The following is a 22,873-nucleotide window of genomic DNA, read 5'->3' as shown; positions in this document are numbered from 1 at the left end:
AATAAATAGCAGAGGAAAAGGATGTCCAACAAAGAAAAAGTCAGGCATTGGGAGGGAAGATTTTAAACATGAAGGCGAACAGTGATCATATTTTATATTTTCCCAAAATGTGTTTAACATTTTTTAATTGAATTGTGTAGAAGAGTTGAACACTTGGTAGATTTCAAGGAGGAACAAATTACAATGGTATAGAAAGGTAAACCACATGTTACCATAAACATAGCTCTTGTTATAAAATTACTACTCAACAGCCTGCTGTTTTCATACTTGAAGTAATATATCACAAATACATATTTATGTTGTCTTGTTAAATTATATGAAATTAAAAAGCATATATAGCTCTGAGAAGTCATGAATTCCTGCCTAGAAGATGCTAAATTACAAGATATCAAATTCTGCTGAAGTGTGATAAGTAGAACTGTGTTTGAAGAAAAACAACAGAATCTGAAAGTCACTATTAGGGATAAAAGAAAGACTGCATCCTAAAAATATATTAGTGAGTAACTTTATTCACTGGAGTAGTTCCCACAATGTAAGTAGCTGGTTGGGAATTTTTCAAACCAGTTTTTGCATTGGGCAATACAAAATTCATCAACACAAACATTTTACAGAAAAAGTTTGAGGTCCAGGAAGGAAATTCTGATGTGAAATTGTCTCTAGAATAGCCATCAGGCCCACGTTCAAGTCCCAGCTCTGCAATTCTACCTCATCCCAGATAAATACTCAAACTACCAGGTTACTGGCTATCAGAGATAGCGGTCATTCATTGGGCAAAAGAGAGAATTACTCTATAGCCTGGTGATTAGGGCACATACCTGGGCTGTGGAAGAATGGCAAAGCACAGACTTGAACCTGGGCTTCCCACATCCCAGGTGAGTATTCTTACCACAAGGCTACTGGATGGGTAGATCTCTCTCTATCCCTCCCCTCAACCTCCCAATGCAGAATGGGAAAGATTTTTGAAATCTGAAAGTTGTGCAGCACAGAAGAACTGTTTCCCATCCAGCTCTAACTCAGATGAGTAAAGAGCTTAACTGTTTGAAGAAATGGGACCTAAAAGGAAAAAAGCCTCAGATTTAGGATCCCAAAAGCTATGGGATCCACAGAGCCTCATGCTTGTACACAGATAAGTGATGAATCTGATACTAAGGGAGGGGAAAGAGTACACAAATATTCAAGTAGGGAGTTATGACAGCTGGTACATGGATTGTTAGTGCTTTTTAACAAAATAAATTTAAAAGGTAATATCGTGATCTGTATCAAATTCTTACTTTGGTATTAAATCCATTGCCTCAACTATAGGTTATCAATCCTAGCCTCACATTTCTTGTTTGGTATTTTCATTTTTAGATTTTTTTTAAGATTTATAAATTAAACTCTTCCCCTTTCATTTTTTGTTCTTGTCTGTATTTTTTAAATTATTTTTAGCTGTCACCTTTTCATCTATGTTTATTTTTGTAGAAGCTTAACTAGTTTATATTCAAGTGAATACAAGTGAGTTATCCTCAAACTCTTAATCAGATTTTACTTTCTCTAAGTGATGGATGTACCTTCTTTGAATTATTATTTAATATGTTCCTTAATGAGAAAGAACTTTTGTACAGAATTTATAGTCAAAAGCTGAGTTATATGTACATATATACATATTTCTAACTTAACAAGCACAAGTAAAGTGCTTTTTCCACAGAACAACAAACAGATTCCAATGTATTGAATAATGTATTTCTATTAATCAATCTCCTCATCAGAGGAATTCGGTCTGCTAAGGAAGCATACATCTTTCTCATACTGACTGACTGATTCTGGTTCTGCATGGTGATAACTCTCTTTCATCTCGGTGGTGGGTTTTTTTTGGTGACGAATAGTTAAGTACGGAGAACCTCCCATGTTTTAGTCACATGTTTATTGATTAAGCACAATGGAACTGTAACATCTAAAATTGTTGGTTCAAGATTTTTCTTTTAAAGTTACTCACTCTTTAAAAACACGGAACCCCCATGGCTACTTTAACTTACACTGGGCACGTTTTGGCCCATTCAGCTGCCCAAAATCTGAGGGACAGATAAGTGGTATAAAACCACATTTGCTCCCCACCCAGCGCCTGTGCCTCACTTCACCAGCTATAGCTCAGTATGAAAAGTCCTAAGACTTCTGACGTCAGAGGCCAAGACATTATTCAGTTAGACAATTCAACTACTTTTTTTTAATATTATTTTTAGCTTTCACCTTTTTCATCTATGTCTATTTTGTAGGAGCACAACTAGTTGGTATGCAAGTGAATACTACTAGTGAGTGATCCTCAAAACTCTTAATAAAAGGCCAGATTTTATGTATACCAGACAAAAATTAAGAGTCCACTATAAATAAATAAATAAATAAATATTTTTGGGAGGGAGAACATTCTTTCAGCAGTTTTTTAGTCCGGAAGTGTCAGTTTTATAAAGATTTTAAAATACCATTTCAGATGTAGTCAAGCTGCTAAGATATTCAAGAATCTGCTTCAGAAAAAAAGGCTTCAAGATCGTACATCGGAAATTCAATGTATTAAACGTGTTTTTACAGATCCCTGCATGTTTAATTAAGAGTCTGAAAATAAAACATGTGCAGAGATCCCTACTGAGGAATTAGTAAATGCATTGTATGACGGTTGCAGCTCCTGTAGAGAACGTAGAGCGGTGAGATAACAGTGTTGTGAATTCAGCACTTCTGTTCTTAAAACGTCCCCTCATTCTAAGTACTTATAGTGTCCCAATCAAAATTCCTACTGAGCAGCTTGATAAACACATTTGCAGAGGGGATTTGAAACAGGCATGGGGGGGGGGGGAGGGGTGTCTAGATTTTATACATGCACATGATAAGCAGGGCTATGTTTTGGATTCTCTTCATCACACTTAGCAACAAAAAACACAATGCATTTCCTGTAGAAAAACTATTGGAAAAAACCACCTGAAGAAAATCTGCTAAAAAGAAAGCAACCTCCTAAAGAACAGTAACTCTTAAAACCATGCAGCCAAGAAGGAAAGCTAGAACTACTGCAACCAGTTTAATAGGCCTCAGCCTCAGGCACTGAAAGATACTATAACAAAGAGTCTGGATTTTTATATAAGATTATACACTTTATTAGGTGTATCAGGCACAACTGAAAGTAAAACAAAGATTAATACTAGCTAGCTACAAAATGTAATGGCTATAAACAATCTGTGCCAAATTCAGTTCCGGTGTGAAAAGGTACATTGGCATCTGTGTGAAATGGGTCTATGTCGTAGAACTGACTTCAGCCTGCTCACTTCTAGCTAAAATGACATTTACAATAGTAATTAAAAATTATTTTAAAAACACTTTCAGAAAAAAGTTAGAAAACACAACAAGAATTAGAAACCTGAGAACTTGGGTGTATACCCAGTTTCCCTGGAACCTTGGTAATTTACTTCCAAATGGCAGATCTACTTAGCACTTCACTAGCTAATTACTCAGTTTTCTCAAGTGGTCAAGATACCTCCACCTACAATGTTTACAGAAACATTTTACCCTCCAAGAGTTTTATTTCCTGAGCAAATCTATGGCGCCATAACAAAATTCAAGTGTTTGTTGGAGCTCCAGGTAAACGGAATGTGCTGATGTCCGAATTATATACATTCATCTTCTCTGATTACGCCCAAGTGCTCTTCGTGAAGCAACAAACTTTTATTTAATTCCATTTGAAAGAAAGAACAATAAGACCAAATAGTACTTTATCCAGAAAAATTCTTTGTGGACAAGCTTTTTTAGTTCAGACCTTGGAACAGGCTTCTATGTTTGTTCAGAACAAGGATAGATTAAGGCAATATAAAATCCTAACCATGTTCCACATGATCCCACCCCAGCAGCATGGCCCTGAACCTCTTCAAGGTGACACTGGCAGGGACTATCAAAACCAGAGCAGTTTGCTGAGCTGGTAGGGAGACCAGCAACATTCCTCTTTGAGCAGACTGGGACTCCCTTGGAGATTGGACAACACTGTTCCCACTCAAATGAACAAAGAATCATAGAACCACAGCGCTGGAAGGGACCTTGAGAGGTCATCTAGACCAGTGGTTCTCAAAGCCAGTCAAAAGGCGCTCAAAGGGCGGCCAGCACATCCCTCAGCCCGCGCTGCTTCCTGCAGCCCCCATTGGCCTGGAGTGGCGAACTGCGGCCAGTCAAAGCCGCAATCAGCTGAACCTGCGGACGCGGCAGGTAAACAAACCAGCCAAGCCCACCAGGGGCTTTCCCTGAACAAGTGGAGGACCAGCTTTGAGAACAACTGATCTAGACCAATTCCCTGCACTCATGGCAGGACTAAGTATTATCTAGACCAGGGGTCAGCAACCTATGGCACGCGTCCCGGCCGCCGGCCCCCTGCCAGCCAGGGTCCCGGCCGCCGGCCCCCTGCCAGCCAGGGTCCCGGCCGCCGGCCCCCTGCCAGCCAGGGTCCCGGCCGCCGGCCCCCTGCCAGCCAGGGTCCCGGCCGCCGGCCCCCTGCCAGCCAGGGTCCCGGCCGCCGGCCTCGGCCACAGGTCCTGGAGGCTCCGCTGCCGGCCTAGGGTACCAGCCACTGGCCCCCTGCCAGTCAGGGTTCCATCTGCCAGTCCCGCTCAGCCCACTGCCAGCCCCAAGTCCCGGCCACCAGGTATTTTCACACATTAAATCTGTCCTCTGTCCCTCTGGGAGCCAGAAGTTACCTGATCACTCAGAAGCCTGTGTGCAGCTTAAAGTATCCATATACGTGCCAGACACTCGATAACTCAGCAAGGAAAAGCAAGGGCGAGGATCACACTAAACTAATAAGATCTGCATTTCAGTTTAATTTTAAATGAAGTTTCTTAAATATTTTTAAAACTTTATTTACTTTACATACAACAATAGTTCAGTTACAAATTATAGACTTATAGAGAGAGACCTTCTAAAAACATTAAAATGTATTACTGGCACGTGAAACTTAAATTAGAGTCAATAAATGAAGACTTGGCACATCGCTTCTGAAAGGTTTCCCCCCCAAAGGGGGCTGCCAGACACTGAGTCCCACTCTCAGATCTCTTATTCCTCTGCACTTATATATTATCCAGCCACCAAGCAAAAAGCTACCTTTTAAACCAAGTTCAGTGAAAGAGTTACAGTTTGATTATAGACAAGATATCAGTGTGAATTAAGAACACACTTCCTATCTAGGAGTTGGGGATTAATACATTATCATTATTAATTATTTGTACTGACATAGTGCCTAGGAGTTCCAGTCATAGACCTGTACCCTGTACCCCAATGAGCTAAGCACTGTACGAATATAGACCAAAAGGATGGTCTCAGCCCAAGAGAGATTACAATCTAAGTATAAGATGAGACAATAGATGGATACAGATAGACAGGGGAGTACAAGGAAACAATAAGGTAATACTGGTCAGCATGATAGGTAGAGGTCTCAGCATATCAGCAGCCTAACTTATCAAGTTTTTTGTAGGCATCACGGAAAAGGAGAGTTAAGGAGGGATATGAAGAAAGAGAATACATTAGATTTGCAGATGTTTAGGGGGAGCTTCTCTCAAGCATGAAGTGCAGTATGGGAGAAAGCACAAAAGTACTTGTTTGAAAATTTAAGAAGTGGGAGATGGAGGCTGGCATCCAGGGCTAAGATGCAAGAGCTGACCTTTCAATAGCACATGAGAGAAAAGTAAGGTGGGGATAAATTGTGAATGGCCTTAAAAGTGAAGTCAAGTAGCTTATGTTTGATGGAATAAAGGGAGAGATAGCGGAGGGATGCAGAGACAGGGATGACATGGTGAAAGTGATGTGCTAGGAAAATGATCTTTGCAGCAGCTAAATGCACATGAGCACAGCATGATTGCATTTGTCAAAGGCAGACAGAAGTAATCGAGACACAAGACAATGAGAACTTAGATTAGAGTTTGGCAGTGTAGATGGATAGGAAAGGCTGTATCTCAAAGATATTATGCAGAAAGAATATGCAAGATTTAGACATAGCCTGGATAGGAGGTCCTAGAGAGGGGTCCAAGTTGAAAATGATCTCCAGGTTATGGGCATGAACGACAGGCAGGATGGTGATGGTGTCCACAATGACCGAAAAAGGAGGTGGGGGGGTTGGAGGGGAGGACTACGAGTTCCATTTTAGCCATGCTGAGCTTGAATTGATGGCTAGACATCCATGTGGAGATGTCAGAGTTTGGTCTGTACAGGAAAGAAGACTGGAGTACAGAGGTAGATCTGTGTCTTTGTCACAGAATTTATGTTGACAGGTGAGATTAGTCAGAGATAAGGTTTAGAGGGAAGAGAGAAGGTGAGCAAGACAGAGATCTGAGGAAACTTAAGAGAAAGTTGGAGAGGGGGGTGAAGATGATCCTCTGAAGGACTTGTTAAAGAAGTCATCAGAGAGGCAGAACAACCAGGAGAGGAAAGAGTCATGGAAGCCATGGGAGGATGAAATTTTATTAAGAAAACATGGCTGACTGCATCAACAGTAGTTAACAGGTCAAGGACAATGAGGATGGAGTACAGATTCTGAGATTTGGTTAGAACAGTGCTACTTAAAGTGGTCGTCTGCGGACCGGTGCCGGTTCGCGAGCCCTGCCAGTCTGTACGCACATTGGGAAAAAAATTGCCGGTCCCCCACATCAGATAGCTTGAGAAGCACTGGGTTAGAAGACAGAGACTTTGGCTAAAGTGATTTCAGTGAAGCAGAAGGGGTGGGAGTCAGATTAGACACACACTAGAATAGAACTGGAGTAGAGGAATTCCAAACAGTGACTGTAAACAGAGCATTCATGATCTTAAAGATAAGAATGATAAGGTGGATGGGTTGGTTACTGGGAGGGAAGTGGGTTTAAGGGTGTTTTTTTTAAAAATGGGAGAGAATTAAGCATTCTTGTATTTTGTAGAGAAGAGCCAGAGGAGACTGACAAATTAAGGAAAAGAGTAAGCAAGGGGATGAGAATGGGGAAAGGGGAGATCAGGAAATGGGATGGGGTCAGTGGGGCACAAGGAGGTATTACACCAGGAGCAGCAGATGACAAACTTCTGTGTTTGTGATGAGAGGTGGAGAAAAATTGTAAGAGGGAAAGGGAAGAGGGATCATGTTGTATTTTGTCAATTTACTCTTGGAAGAAACTGGCAAGAGACTCTGTGCAGAGATAAAGGAAGAGGGTAGGGGGTTGAGGAGTGAGTTAAAGTGGGCAAAAAGGCAGTTGGGCTTGTGGACATGGGATTCAATAAGTTGGAAAAGCAGAATTGGTTACCTAGGAAGATGGCAAAAGTGGAGAAGGAGAGAATAAATTCATTGTGGAGGAAGTCAGATTGGTCGTGCGATTTCTGCTAGAGATGCTCCACAACACAAGCAGAGGATGGGAGGAAGCAGATGTTGGGAGTAAGACCCAATCCTTCCTACTCCCAGAGCTCCCATCTTTGGTTCTTAAAATCATATAGAGCAAGCCTCAGCTTCAGTCCAAGTTCCATTCTGCTTTCTTATGGCTATTCTATTCCACTCAGAAAGAGTGCCCCATCACAGAATACTTCATTAGTCATGGGTAAGGCTGTATTTTAGTCACAGGTATTTTTAGTAAAAGTCATGGACAGGTCAAGGGCATACTTAATTTTAGGAAAAACAAATAAATATGAACATACACATGTCCGAATCATTGTAATTTACTTACGTAGGGTTTATTTTTTTTTGCACACTCAATAAAAATAATGTACAGTGGTCTCTATTCTTTACTGGACCTAAACAGAATAGAAACACAAATAAGGTGTTTTGCACGTTCTTGTATTTTTTGTTGTTTCTTTTGCTTCTTTGGTCGCTTTTTATAAGAGACTTACTAGCTGTTAAGTCTGCTGCTATGAAACCTGATACCTGTATGTTAATATCACTTTTCACAGCCTCCCAGCTACCTACTAAATCTGCTGTAAAAAGTGATATTAACAAACATACAAATATCACTTTTCACAGATTTACTCAGCCCCGGCAAGCGCAGAGACAAATTAAGCCCTGGATGGGGAGGTTTAGATATTAGCATGAGTAACAGGCCAAAAGCATGTGACCTTTCTTATGATTTCCTTCTTTTGGGGGGGATTGTTTGTGTTAAACTTGTAGTGACTCTTGAAATACCAGTATTATATTATTTAAGTTAGGGATGAGGTCACAGAACTACAGGAAATATGGTTTATTAGGTAACTGGTGCAGTAAATATTTGGTTTGTTTAGGTTATTATAAAGAAATGCTTAGCTCTCTAGTTAAGAAAAAATATGGTAAAATGAGATAAGAAAGCCTTGAAGAAAGAGGCCCAGTCATTAATCTTGTCTTGATCAGGGTAAAGAAAATTACTTCATCTGGCCTTAGCTAAGGTTCAATTACCAGCAATGATATCAGTTGTTTGTTACAGTGAAGGAAAAACCCAAGGTTTCTTACATTTTTTTTTGTCAGAACATTCCTTAACCGCCGCCCCCCCTCCTCCTCGAGTCACACCACAATGGGAAGGTACCTCCCACACCTGATCCTGTTGTAAATATTTTGGTCAGTGCTTATAACTGTAATGTTGCAAGGATATGGAATATAGGCATGTATATGCTTAGATTTACATTTTGGATGTAAGCAACAAGTGGCCTTTGGACTAATAAAGGAATACTTGTGTGGAAACTGAGTCATGATATACCTTAAAAACTTATTAGGAAAATTATTTCCAACATACTTGGTGCTTTCAAAGGGCCAATTTCACATAGTTGAAAACAAAGATGACCTTTCAGCTGGGAGGAAGAATTTAGTTAGAGAAATGTGAAAGATAATTAGGAATGTTTAAGAATACTTTATTAGATACCCAAAAAGCCACAATTGGGGAAGAAGGTCAAAAAACCTATCTGGTTTAGAGGGGAAGCAAAGGCAGCTATAAAACAAACAAAAAAAATTAATAAATGGAAAAGAGAGGAAACTGACAGTAATAAAGATAAGTCAGAAGCTAGGAAATGTGGAAAATTGATAAGGGAAGCAAAGGGACAAAAGGGAACAACTATGGCCAGCAGAGTTAAGGACAATATGAAGGAATTTTTGAATGTATATTAGATACAAAAAAGAATCTTAACAATGGTATTGGTCCACTACTAGAGGGAAATGGAAGAATTATCAATAGTAATACAGAAAAGGCAAAAGTATTCAATAAACATTTATGTTCTGTATTTTGGAAAAAAGTAGATAATGTAGGCATCTCATGATAACAATCCCATTCCACTGGTATCTCAGGAGGTTGTTAAACATCAGCTATCAAAGTTAGACATTTTTAAATAAGCAGGTCCAGATAACGTACACCCAAGAGTTCTAAAAGAGCTGGCTAAGGAGTTTGCTGAACCATTCATGATGATTTTCAGTAAGTCTTGGCACACTGGAGAAGTTCCAAAACACTGGAAGAATGCTATGTTACGACAATTTTTAAAAAAGGTAAATGGGATGACCCAGGTAATTATAGGCCTGTCAGTCCGACATCAATCTCAGGCAAGATAATGAAACGCCTGATACAGGACTTGATTAATAATATAATGAATGCCTATCAACATGGGTTTATGGAAAGTAGATCCTGCCAAACTATCTTTTTTATGAGATTATAAATTTGGTTGATAAAGGTAATAATGTTGATGTAATATACTTAAACTTCTGTAAGGCATTTGACTTCGTACAGCATGAAATTTTGATTAAAAAACTAGAACAAGTTAACCTGGCACACACTAAATGGATTAAGAATGGGCTAATTGATAGATCTCAAAAATTAACTGTAAATAAGAATCATCATGGAACGGGTGTGTTTCTAGAAGGGTCCCACAAGGATTAATTCTTTGCCCTACTCTATTTAGCATTTTTATCAATGACCTAGAATCATCACTGATAAAGTCTGCAGATGACACAAAAATTGGGAGGCGTGATAAACAATGAAAAGAAGAGGTATTGATATAGAGCAATCTGGACCGTTTTGTAAGCTAGGCACAAGCAAGCAACTCACGTTTTAATATGACAATGTAAACGTATACATCTAAGAACAAAGAACATAGGCTATACTTACAGTATAGGGACTCTATACTTGGAAGCAGTGATTCTAAAAAGGTTTGAGGGTTGTAGTGGATAAGCAGCTGAACATGAGCTCCCAGCGTAATGCTGTGGCCAAAAGGGCTAATGCAATCCTTGGATGTACAAATACAGGAATCTCAAGTAGGAGTAGAGAGGGTACTGTACCTCTATACTTGGCATTTCTGCTGGAACACTGTCCAGTTCTGGTATCCACAAATCAAGAAAGATGTTGAAAAATTGGACAGGGTTCAGAGAGGAGACCCAAAAACGATTAGAGGATTAGAAAACCTACCTTGTAGTGACAGACTCAGGGGGCTCCGTCTATTGAATGTACCGAAGAGAAGGTGAAGGGGTTTTTATACTCTGAAAGTACCTAAATGGGGAACACATATTTAATAATGGGCTCTTCAGTCTAACAGACAAAGGTATAACATGATCCAATAGCTGGAAATTGAAGCTAAACAAATTCAAACTGGAAATAAGGCATACATTTGTAAGTGAGAGTAATTAACCACTGGAACAGTTTACCAAGGGTCATGGTGGATTCTCTATAACTAAGGCTGCAAATCATTCACGGATGTCACAGCTTCCGTGACTTTCCATGACCTCCGTGAATTTTTCTGCAGCAGGTGTGGCTGACCCCAGGGCCATACCAGCAGTGAGAAAGCCCCAGAACCAGCCGCACTGGCCACTGTAAAGTGGCAGTGTAGACAAGGCCTTAGAGAGACAAGGTGGGTGAGGTACAAATGACCTCTCACAGGAAAATGATAAAAGATAAAAACACCACATCAGTGGTGGGTAAACACTTTTCACATAGCAATCACTGCATCTGACCTACAAGTCTTCGTCCTCAAAGGAAATCTGCACAACACTTTCAAAAGACAAGCCTGGGAGCTTAAATTTATAACTTTGCTAGATACTAAAAATCATGGACTGAATAGAAACAAAAAGAAAACGAGTACAAGTAGCACCTTAGAGACTAACCAGTGGATTTATGGCTTACTACAATCTGTAACCGGCTCACAACCTCCCCCACAACTGCTCCCCCACCCTTTCTTCCCTATGACTAGACAGGTGTTAATGGGCCACTTACCACACATTTCAAGGTGAACTATTTATACTAAACAATCTGTTTCACCTTGTATTTGAGAGACAAGGTGAGTGAGGTAATATCTTTTAAAGGACCAACTACTGTTGGTAAGAAAGACAAGCTTTCCAATCTTACACAGAGCTCTTCTTCAGGTCACTTTGTATTTAGCAACAACACCCAGACTATGGGCTTGGCTACACTTGCAGATGTAGAGCGCTGGGAGTTAAACCAGCCTTCAGAGTCCGCAGCAGAGAAAACACTGCTGTGTGTTTACACCGTCAGCTGCAAGCGCACTGGCGTGGCCACATTAGCAGCTCTTGCAATGCCACAGAGAGCAGTGCATTGTGGTAGCTATCCCAGTGTGCAAGTGGCTGCAGTGTGCTTTTCAAATGGGGGGGGGTTGTGTGTATGTGGGGGGAGAGACCGTGTGTTTTGGGGGGCAGAAAGTGTGTCAGCATGCTGTCCTGTAAGTTCAGAAAGCGACAGACCCCCGCCTCACACACACACACACACACACACACGCGCGCGCGCGCACAGCAGCATTCCACAGTAATGGTTTGCTTTGTCCTGGAGCAGATAAGCATGCCAGCGGTCAGAAACAGAGCTTTGAAAGGGGATATCCGAATACCTGCAGCCAAGTTCGGGCTTGCCTACATTTACATTTTATAGCACTCTAACTTGTTGGCTCAGGGAGGTGAAAAATAACCCCCCTGAGTGCAGCAAGTCTGAGCGCTTTAAAGCGCTAGTGTAGCCAGGCTCCCAGCACTCGGAGCTAATCCCCTCATGGAGGTGGATTACCAGGAGCGCTGGGAGAGCTCTCACTCAGCCGTGGGGCGTTCCCACAAAAGCGCTTTGAAGTTTCTAGTGTAGCCATGCCCTTCAAAACAATGACAAGAGTGGCCACTTGACTTCAGGGCATTATGGGATGTTTCTGGAGGCCAAACAGCGCAGTAATGCAACACGTTGTCCACACTGACTCCCAGCCGTTTCAGCTGGGGCGCAGCAAGCTTTATGCTTCTAGTGGAGGTGGATTACCAGGAGCGCTTCAGCTGCAGAGTCCAGGCACTGTAAGTCCCTTGCCACTGTGGACACGTCAGGAGTCAGGGCACCCGGGGCCGATTTAATGCGCCCTAACTTGCAAATGTAGCCAAGCCCTATGTCTACACAACAGCAGCTGCACCGCTGTAGCACTTCTGGTGAAGACGCTCTGAGGCAGGGGTGGCCAACCGGAGCCTGAGAAGGAACAGAATTTATCAATGTACATTGCCAAAGAGCCACAGTAATAAGTCAGCAGCCCCCCCATTAGCTCCCCACCACCGCTCCCAGCGCCTATCGGCAGCCCTACCGGACAGTGCCTCTCCCTCCCTCTCTGCACCTCCCGATCAGCTGTTTCGTGGTGTGCAGGAGGCTCTGGAGAGGAGGGTGGATGGCACGGCAGGCTTAGGGGAGGAGGTGGGAAGGGATGGAGTGTGGGCGGGGCCTGTGGCAGTGCCAGGGTTGAGCAGTGAGCACCCCCTGGCACACTGGAAAGTTGGTGCCTGTAGCTCCAGTCCCGGAGTTGGTGCCTATACAAGGAGCCGCATATTAACCTCTGAAGAGTTGCATGTGGCTCCGGAGCCATAGGCTGGTCAACCTGCATCTGAGAAGGAGCCAGAATTTAACAATGTGCATTGCCAAAGAGCCACAGTACAGCAGCCCCCCCGTCAGCTGCCTCCCTGCCCCCAGTGTTTCTCATCCGCCATCAGCACTGCCGATCAGCACCTGACCCTCCATCCCTGCACCTCCCGTCCGCTGCCATCCGCTGTTCTGTGGCGTGCAGGAGGCACAGGGGAGGGAGGAGGAGGAGGAGCAAGGGCACGGCAGACTCAAGGGAAGGGACGGAGGCACTGGAGGAAGGAGTGGAGTGTGGCTGGGGCCTGAGGCAGAGCCAGAGGTTGAGCAGTGAGCACCCTGTAGCACATTGGAAAGTTGGTGCCTGTAGCTCCAGTCCCAGAGTTGGCGCCTATGCAAGGACCTGCATATTAACCTCTGAAGAGCCCCATGTGGCTCCGGAGCTCCAGGTTGGCCACCCCTGCTCTAAGGCTATATCTACATTAGCCCTTTTGTCAGTATAACTTATGTCACTCAGGGGTGTGAAAAAACACCTCTCTGAGCAACATAAGTTACACCTACAGAAGCGCCAGTGTGGACAGCGCTATGTTGACAGGAGATGCTCTTCTGCCTATATAGCTACCGCTCGACAGGAAGACTCTCCCGTTGGCATAGAGCAGCTACACAAGCGATCTTACAGCAGCACATCTGCATCAGTATAGCTGTGTTGCTGTAAAATCGCTACTGTAGACATGGCCTAAGCTGACAGGAAAGAGCTCTCCCTTCCAGGACTTTGGAGCGGAGCCCACGGAGCAGCAGGTTTTTGCCTGGAGCTGGAGAGGAGCCGGAGCACAGCTCCAAAGCCCTGCTCCCTTCGGCTTAATAAATCCTACCTCCAAGAGAGGCACTAGCTATGTCGGCGGGAGAAGTTCTCCCACCGACATAGTGCTGTCCACACTGGCGCTTGGGTCAGTATGATTTACGTCGGTCAGGGGTGTGGATTATTCAAACTCTGCTCCGAGCGACATATGTTATGCCAAAGTAATCTGTAGTATAGACATAGCCTGAGTTAGTTTCCCAGACCTGAAGAAGAGCTCTGCGTAAGCCCGAAAGCTTTTTTCTCTCACCAACAGAAGCTAGTCCAATAAAAGATATTTTGCACTCAGACTGACCAATCAGTTTTCATTGTTAGCCTGTGTGACTTTCTGGGTTGTCCGCAGAGGGGAATCAGGGAAAGATCTAAAAGTAGTAGCTGAAGAACCATTGTATTGGAACAATACCTCATTGTTTGGGTTGCAAATGCACAATATCGAAATATTTAAGTCCCAACAAAACATTATTGATTTTAGGTTGTTTCATTCTGTTCCCAACCCCATTTACACAGACCTAATTCTGGGGTTATTATGGATACCTGACAGTTTCCCTTCAAATAATTAATATTTCTGTCACAGGAAATTTCAACTGCTAATAGAGATATAGCAGGGGCTATTTTAAAGATAAACAGCAAAAAAAAAAAATCATTTTGTGCTTTATTTTACTTCTTTACTGTGTATAAGGGACCAAAACATTTTTCCTCATCCTCCCCTTATTATTTTTATATTGGAAATCAAGCCTAGAAAATGCCTGAAAGACTATAATTACTTGGGGAACATCAGAAGAGTCAAGGGAGTGAAAGTTGTCTAAGAGGTGAAGAAATTTTAAATGAGACTATTTAAAACTGTCTTTTTGCACATAACTTCAATCATGAATAAATTGTTTGGAAAAAGGAAGCCTTTGCTAAGGATTCAAATACCTTCAACGAACATACTGAAGGCCCCAGAAGTCCATCATCAAAAGCAAGGAAGAACTAACTCAACATTCCTGATATATCCAATACAAACAGCAAACAGAGAAAAATCCTTTCAAATGATCTTTATTGTACAAAATGAAGAAGTTTGAGAGCACAAGCCCAATTTTAAAAAATTCTTTGCAGATCATCTTTAAGTTAAGCAGAGATCTTTTTAAAGCAGTACCAAGAGGAACGAAAGCCCATTACCCTGCACACTGAGTTAGAGTCAAAGGCACAACTCCACTCACAGGTCTCAAGGAATTGAAGAGAAGAGGATATTTGCTACCAACCACCTGCACAGACATAAGGCTTGTCCTCACCGCAGCGTTAGCATGAGACACAACTCAAGTGTGACCCTCACCCAATTCTTGTTCACACACACAAATCTCCAGCTCAATTTAAGTGGTGCTTTAAACCCAAGCTAGCTGGCCACTCAGGGAGCATGGGTTAAAAAAGAGTCAAGTGCTGCTGCTGCTGCTTGAGTCAGTAATGCAATGAGGATGCAGCACTCTGTGCAGATAATACAGTCACTCTGTACAGCTTGCCGTGTGATTGCTCTCACTTGAGCTAGGCTAACTCCGGAGGAGCGAACTGGAGTGCAGGTAACTCGAGAGAGCACTGCAGTGAAGACAGCCCACACAGTCACAGAAAAAGTAGCCCCCATCTCTTCCCCGTCTCATGTAGGACATCTCCCCGCAGCCAGTTTCTCTGTCCCCCTTGACCCCCTCCAGCTCTCAAGGTTCCTCAGCTGCAGTAACAACAGTAACCCTCCGCCAGGCCTCTGCAACCCTCCTCCGCCGAGCACTTCGCAGACTCCTAGCTCCGGCCACACCCGCAGAGGCGCCGCTCGGAGGCCAAGCCGGGGCGTGCCGCTGTCGGGGCCGGCTCCGGGGAGCACCCGGAACAACCCAGGAGAAGTTTTCCAGGCGGAGGAGGCGCAGGAGAGCGGCCGTTGCCACGGGGGACGCAGGAGCCCGCGTAGCAAGGAGGCGACGGCTCAGCCGTGCGCGGCGGCGGCGGCGGCGGCGCGGGCGCCTCCAACCTGGGCGGGCGGCGCACCCTGCCCAGCGGAGGCTAGAGGCAGAGGGGCCCCCGCACCCACAGCGGGGCTGGGCCCATCACCGCCCCGTGGCGAAGCACGTGCCCGACACGCATCACCCCGCTCAGCCCCCCCCCCCCCCCCCCCAGCCAGCCAGGCGGTGCCGGTGCCACCCCGCCCCCCAACCGGGCGGCTGCGCATCCCCCCCCCCCCCCAGCCCAGAGAGACCGAGCGGCCCGGGGGGGTCCCGCTGCGAGGGCAGCTGGGGCTGACACCCCCGCGGGGCGCCACTCACCGAAGTCCAGGAACTGCTTGATGGAGAGCGGCGAGGGGGAGAAGCGCGAGTAGTGCTCGATCTGCTTGGGGATGGGGCTCTTCAGCAGCGCCCCGCACAGCCGCATGGCGCGCCGCTCCCCGGGCCCGCCTGCGCGGCTCGGCCGGGCTAGTGAGCGGGGGCCGGGGCGCAGCCGCCCCTCGTCATGCCGGGCAGCCGCGGGGCCGGCTCCGCCTGTCACCGGCAGCCAACGGGGGCCGGCGGCTGAGAGGGCGGGAGGGAGGGAGGGAGGGAGCGAGCTCCCCGCCCGGCGACAGCACCTGACGCGCGCGCGCGCACCCCGGCAGCCGCTCGCACGCAGCCCCACCCGCTGCTGGGCGCGTGCGCCAACTGGCCCTGGCCGCGGGCCCGGGCTGGCGGGGGTTCGGGTCTGGGGGAGTGAGGTGGGCAGGAGAGGGGTGTGACAGCGAGACAGACGGGGGAGAGACTGTCTCACACACACACACACACACACACACAGAGCAACATCCTCCCTGTCCCTCCTGTCGCAGGGGGAGAGAATGAGACTGTCCCACACACACAGCAACACCCGTGTCTTTCCTGGCATGGGGGAGAGACTGTCACACACACACACACACACACAAACAGCAACATCCTCCATGTCCTTCCTGGCATAGGGGGGAGAGACTGTCACACACACACACATACACACACAAACAGCAACATCCTCCATGTCCCTCCTGGCACAGGGAGAGACTGTCACACACATGCAGAGCAACTACCTGCATGTTCCTCCTTACACAGAGGGAGAGACTGTCACATGCCCCCTTCCTTGCTGCCCCCACAGAAGAGAAAACACTGTCACAGGCCCAGCAACCACTCTCACCTCCACAGCAGGGGAACCACTGAATGAAAAGACACCCAGCAAAACTCTCTTCTCTCCTCCCTCCATCACACAGGAGAACAGCCTGTAGCACACCCTTCGCCCCCACACAGGGAAATAGGTAACATGTTCACTGCCGAAAAAAAAAAGTGTATTTTTACATAAAGATGTTGAATGGTGTAAAATCCCAGTGGAGACAAAGCATTGATAGTTTTATCTAAGGTAGCCTGGTGGCGGTGTAGGTTCACCTCAACTAGCTACATCCAGGTAAAAACTACTTATGATTTATCTCCATTGATCTTGTTTCTGGAGTTAGGTATCTCAATGTAAAACTAACCTCTTTTGCAGTGAAAAAGCCAGAGACTGTAAGGTCTTGTGATCTGGGAGTAATGGTGTATTTTTAACCCATGTTAAGGTAACTCATGTTCGAATTTTAATGTAGATAAGGCAAATTGTAGTTTCAACCCATATTAGCTGGTCAAGGAAAACCTTCACATCCCCCCTCCCCAGGCATACGCCCCTAGACCAGCGTAGATAGATTAAAACTATAACTGCTTCATTAGGATGTTAATATGGCTTAAATACCCTTTTCCCTAATGAAGTCACAGCCTAACTCACCCAGTAATACTGCCAATCTCCACACAGGTGGGGACACTAACACATACAGTAATATCCATCTCAGAGAATATAATACAGCAAAATCTTCTAATCTGAGGAACAGTGAGGAGCACACAGGCAGCTCTCACATTTGTCCATGGTAAGGCAATCTCTCCATATGCATAAAAGGTTAGGATTATCAAGTGTAGAAAGGTGACAACTGTTACTGTCTTTATTCGCCATACATAGCAAAAAGACTTCTGAATACTGGCAGGTGACCTAGCCTAGAGTGACACTATTAACAGCAACTGCATAATGGTGGGAGTTGATGAATTAGTTGTTACACCGTTGGGGGTCATTTTATCTCAGTGGGTAGTAATGAGTTGGGCAAGAAGGAGCGGTGCTCTTTTGTGGGGGTGGGAAATTATTAATGTAGGTGGATGTATTAGAATGGACAGGGCAATTAGGGGCTAAATTTAGTATCAAAGTAAGCATTAACTTTAGGGCGAGAAGTTAGCGAGCAAAAAGCTCGAGGCAATGTTATGAGGAGGAAAGGGAACAGCCTGATGTAGTGCAAAAGAGAGAGAGAGAGAGAGAGGATTTGGGCCAGCTGATGCTATATAGAGAGAAGAGGTTGGACACACCAGTATATAGTACTCACTTATTAAACAAAATGTTGGAACCTGTATCTGGAATTTATGGTGCAATCTGGTCCTTCACAATAAAGCATAATTTATTGATATGCAGGGAGAGGGCTGCTCCATAGCTAGTTTCAGAGTAGCAGCCGTGTTAGTCTGTATCCACAAAAAGAAAAGAAGTACTTGTGGCACCTTAGAGACTAACAAATTTATTTGAGCATAAGCTTTCGTGAGCTACAGCTCACTTCATTGGATGCATGCAGTGGAAAATACTGAATATACTATATTTTCCACTTTTCATGTCTGAAAGCAATATTGAGAGAGACTTAGACTGTGGGACTGGCAGGAGAACAAAAAGGCAAGGAAAATGGACGGGTGTCACTAAGCATCTTAAACTGCAATCCATATAGTTAGTGATGGGGAGATGTCATAATAACAGATGTAAGATAGGGACAGGCTTCTACTCAGACCAGGTATGTCTTGTGCACTGAACTTGGACTCCAATCCTGTAAACACCCATGTGATTAACTGTAAGCATGTGCATGTTTGCAGGATCAAGGTCATATTGCACCTCTGGGTATACCAGATAAACAGTTTTGCAGGGAATGGGGACTTGATACTGCTCCAGATGAGATAATTACAATTTTGCCACTGCTCAAAAACAGATTCATTGTATGCTAGTGGGTATTCAAATTTCTAAAATGTTACCTTCTCTGTCTACCTCACATGGAAAATACAAGTCCATGTATAATCCAAGAACATGTTTGCTTTTTGCTTCATTTTAAGAATTTCAAAGGCAAATCTTTATCCAATTCAGGAAAGCACCAAAGTATATACTTAAATCCTATTGACTTCAATCATCCTTAAACACAAATGCATGTGTTTTTCTGAGCAGGGAGGCCTTCCTGAATCAGGGTCCAGAATTCTGCAGTGATTTAAGTCAGAATTCTGCAACCATTTTCTGAAGATTCAGCAATACTAAACTAGCAGTTCTGGACCTCACTCTGGAAGTCATAAAATGTATTATTTTTCCAACTCCAAGTGATGAAATGTGTTCTTTAGGCTGACTGTGTCTCACTAACATAAATATCACAGATAGTTCTATCTTTCTGCATGAATTCTTCAGAAAACTGACCCCTCAAGGAAAGCCAAGAAATTAGAACAGACAGCACCATAAGCTTTTTTCCTTTATTTTATAATATGACCCTCAGTTGTCTTACCCTCGGAGAAAATCACACCTGCATTTAGTATTTTATTATATGTTATTTATATATTTAGAACAGAAAGAAAAGTTAACATTGTGTGTTGAGAGGTCAAGGTGTTGATATAATTTTCTTCCAGTGTTTCTTAATACTTTTACTTACACCAATACATATTTTATATCTTCAAAGCATTATTCATTAATGCTCATAATAAGGGAAATAGTATCACCCCATTTTATTCACTGGAAACAGCCTCATTCTCTCCAGTCTTTCATCGTATGTAGTCATAGTAGTTATAAAATGGTACTGTTCTAATTTGGTAGTTTTTACATCCCCTTTGTACATGTGTAAATGGCTATATATGGTATGAGATAATGAACTGTCCACCCCATAGCAGAATCCACTCAGAGAATTTGTGAGTTGTCATGGGCTGCACAATGATTCAGTGTCATAGATGTGATTAGAACTAAGGCAGTTTGATGCAGTTATATGCTCTGTCCTCCAAACCACGCTGCCTCCTTCAGGAAGGATTACAACAATACAAATATCAATCTGTTGGGGTTTTTTTAAACTAAATATTCATTATTATTTATTCTATAAATTCTTGCTGTATCTTCCTTGGCTCTACTAGGTTTTATAGTTTACGTTTAACCTAGAAATGTGTGCCTTTAGCTCTGACAAATTTATTGGCACAAATATTTGTCCAAGAATTCATGAAAGTAGAACTAATTTCCAAGATGAAAAGATCCTTAATTAAGGGACCATATCTTCCTCTATGCTTAGGCAGGGCCACACATGTTGACAGGTGCTCAATAAATACTATAAATAATTACACAGCTTCCAAGTACTTTGGAATGTTTGAATAGCCTTGTTTATGACCTCTGGTCTATTACCCTTTTCATCTGTTCCTCATCCCCAGCAACATGGTCTGATTTCTTTCTCCCACCCTGCTCCATAATTTGTTTTTATCTAAGGCACCTCCAGAATATAGTGGCTGGACTGAATGGTCATTTAAACTATTCATAGAAATAAGATATCCTATTCTCTCCAGCAAGTAAATTGATATGTAGATACAGTGTGTTCAAAAGAGAGTATATCCGTGTGATGCTAGCAGATCAGGTGCCAGCTCATGCCAAAGCCCCTAGGCCTCAACGGAACTCCGACCAATACATAGGTGGAAAACAGTCTGGCAGCTCTTATGTTCTTTTTGTCCACTCATCTCCCAGCCAGCAGTTGTCAGACAGCTTCCTTTTCCTCCCAAAATCTTTTTTTTAAGGACCACAAAAGGGAGTGATGGCTGGAATAGCTCATCCCCACATTAATTTGTCCACCAATTAAGTCTAATTTCCATCATACCAATTTTGGTCCTTTGATTTCTGGTATTACCCACATAATTGGGGGCACCCTACCTATTCCCGACCAATGGCTCAAGGTGTGACCCAGTCAATTTAGACACCCCCCACCCTTTCCCTTCCAAGGGCTAGGGGCATAAGGCACCTACCCTTACTCCCAGGGCTCAGGGAGCAACCTGGTCAATTTAAGTACCTGCCCTTACTCATGGGGCTCAGGGCTCTACGCGCCTGCGGGACCTCTTCCCAATGAAAGAGCCTTACACAGCTGTGCTCTAAACATCTATCTATTAGCAACACACACAGAATACAGATGCCAAGCAGATCTCTTATGCTCACCGCTCCCAATATACAGACAAATTTCATCAGATGGCCAGTCAGGATTCACTTCTCTGGGGGTTCCCGATGCCCTTACACGTCATGGTTGTGTAGGGTATGATGTCTTGCAACTTGTTGTTGTACTGCAGTCTGGAGTCAATTCCCAAAGAGCATTACTTTTCATTTACATTAAATAGGCAAAACTAATTACCTCCTTCAAATATACTAAACCTATCACATTATCCCACCCCCTTAAGGAACAAAAAAATTTAACCAATCACACTGGTACCTATGTGTCCTCCTTCCTGCCCAAGTTTTTTTACAATTTATCTTTCATGCCCAAATTGTCACTTATTTGTGACCTTCTCTGTTGTTGCTGATGGTCAGAGCCTATCTTACCATTTGCCGAGTCTCTCTGTATCCTCCCTAAAATTTCCCAGCACCTGGGTGTCTTTACTTTACAATCCTTTACAACAACAATAGTGGTGCTCAGCACCCACCAGCCACCTGCCGATCAGCCCCTTCCCCTCCCCCGGGGCCTCCCACCCACCACCGATCAGCTGTTCGGGGGGGGCAAGGAGCAGGGGCAGGGAAGGGCTTGAGCCTCAGGAGAGGGGGCAGAGCAGAGGCAGGAAGGGACGGAGCAAGGGTGGGGTCTTGGGGGAAGGCACGGGGGGGGGGTGCGAGGCCTTGGGGGCGGAGCACTCCTGGAGAAAGCTGAAAGTCAGCACCTGTGCATGGCAGTAATAACTCTTGTTAGGGACATTCCTGCGGCGGGCATGCTTTATCAGCCGCAGCAGCAGAGCATTCTTTTCTTCAATTTTAGTGGTGAACTCCCTGAATTTCACCCGAGGCTGGTTTAATATGGTGCGGGGGAAAGGGGTGATTAGGTCCCAGGCCTACACTGGAGCCACTCTTCTCTTGTTTACCATGCATGATCTTAACACAGTCCTTTATTATATCAGTCAGCCTTTTTGTCTGGACGAATGCAGTCTTTCTACAGCCCTTTTGCATCTTTTCCTATCAAGATTTATTGTTATAGGTTATTGACACATTTTTGAACTTTCACTTATTTCTCACAATTGAGCTCATAATGAGGGTAAATGTGTAGGCCCCATGATTACAACATAATGCAAGTGTGCATAGTCTATTAGCTTTTCAACCAATGTGTTGTCCAGTTCTCTGAGCAGGGATAGATGACATCAGTTAAAATGCTAATGATCAGTCTCATCTCCTTGGGCAGCTAATTTTCTCCAGCAATACCTCATTGGGCATTTTTAATACCAAATAGGCATCTTCTCTAGTATATTTTTGGCCTAATTTTCTTGGCCTAATCTTTTTCTCATTATTTGTCTATCTATTTATGTAGGATCTTGACAGATAGGGCCAAATCTTGCTTATCTTATCCATATAGTCCCATTATTTCGAACTGGTGAGTTTTAGAACCTACACAGCACTTTATAGAGGAGTTGTGATAATTGTTAACATTTGTAATGTAGGTAGGTATTATCCAATTTTACAAAGGGGGGAAATGGGGCACAGAGAGGTTAAGGCCAACATTTTCAAACTTGAGTAAATGAAGTTAAGCACCTGACTATATTTAAGCATCTAAACAAAAGTGACCTTATTTTTAGAGGTGCTGAGCACTCAGTTCAGACTGAAGTCATTGGAAGCTTTGACTCATCAGCAGCTTTAGATTTAGGTACCTACGTTTAAATATCCAGTTTTGAAAATTTTGTCCTATGTGATTTGACAGAAGGCCCCAGAAGGTGTTAGTTACTCCCCTCCTCAGTCCTCTTGCACTGTTGAGCTCAATCTCCTTTTATACATAGGTCATGCTAGCTATGCAGCAGAGGACCTGGCTCAGTCACAGACAGCTGTCTGATAATGAATTTTCAATAATACTAATGTTGTAGCCATTTTGGTCCCATGAGGTGGGTGAGGTAATTTCTTTTATTAGACCAATTTCTATTGCTGAGACAGACAAGCTCTCAAG

The 22,873-nt window shown here is 43.9% G+C and overlaps 1 protein-coding gene across 2 annotated transcripts in view; it reads right to left on the bottom strand.

Moving 5' to 3' along the window:
* PDK3 (pyruvate dehydrogenase kinase 3) overlaps window positions 1-16,245 on the bottom strand; it is a 79,426-nt gene extending 63,181 nt beyond the window's left edge. Inside the window, exons 1-2 of one of the 2 annotated variants that reach the window (XM_073357669.1) lie at window positions 15,912-15,987; window positions 10,362-10,442 (exon numbers count right to left, since the gene is read on the bottom strand). Coding sequence is in view for 1 of the 2 variants with exons in the window: in XM_073357658.1 (XP_073213759.1) it covers window positions 15,912-16,017 (106 nt within the window). In the remaining variant the exon portion in view is untranslated. Of the gene's footprint in view, window positions 1-10,361; window positions 10,443-15,911 lie in introns of both variants that reach the window. The other variant, XM_073357658.1, reaches the window with a different exon arrangement.
* Window positions 16,246-22,873: the final 6,628 nt, after the last annotated feature.

This window comes from Lepidochelys kempii, chromosome 1 (genome assembly GCF_965140265.1).
Source record: "Lepidochelys kempii isolate rLepKem1 chromosome 1, rLepKem1.hap2, whole genome shotgun sequence".
NCBI lineage: Eukaryota > Metazoa > Chordata > Testudines > Cheloniidae > Lepidochelys > Lepidochelys kempii.
Note: the sequence above shows the minus strand (reverse complement) of the source record. Positions and strands in the feature narration are given on the sequence as shown.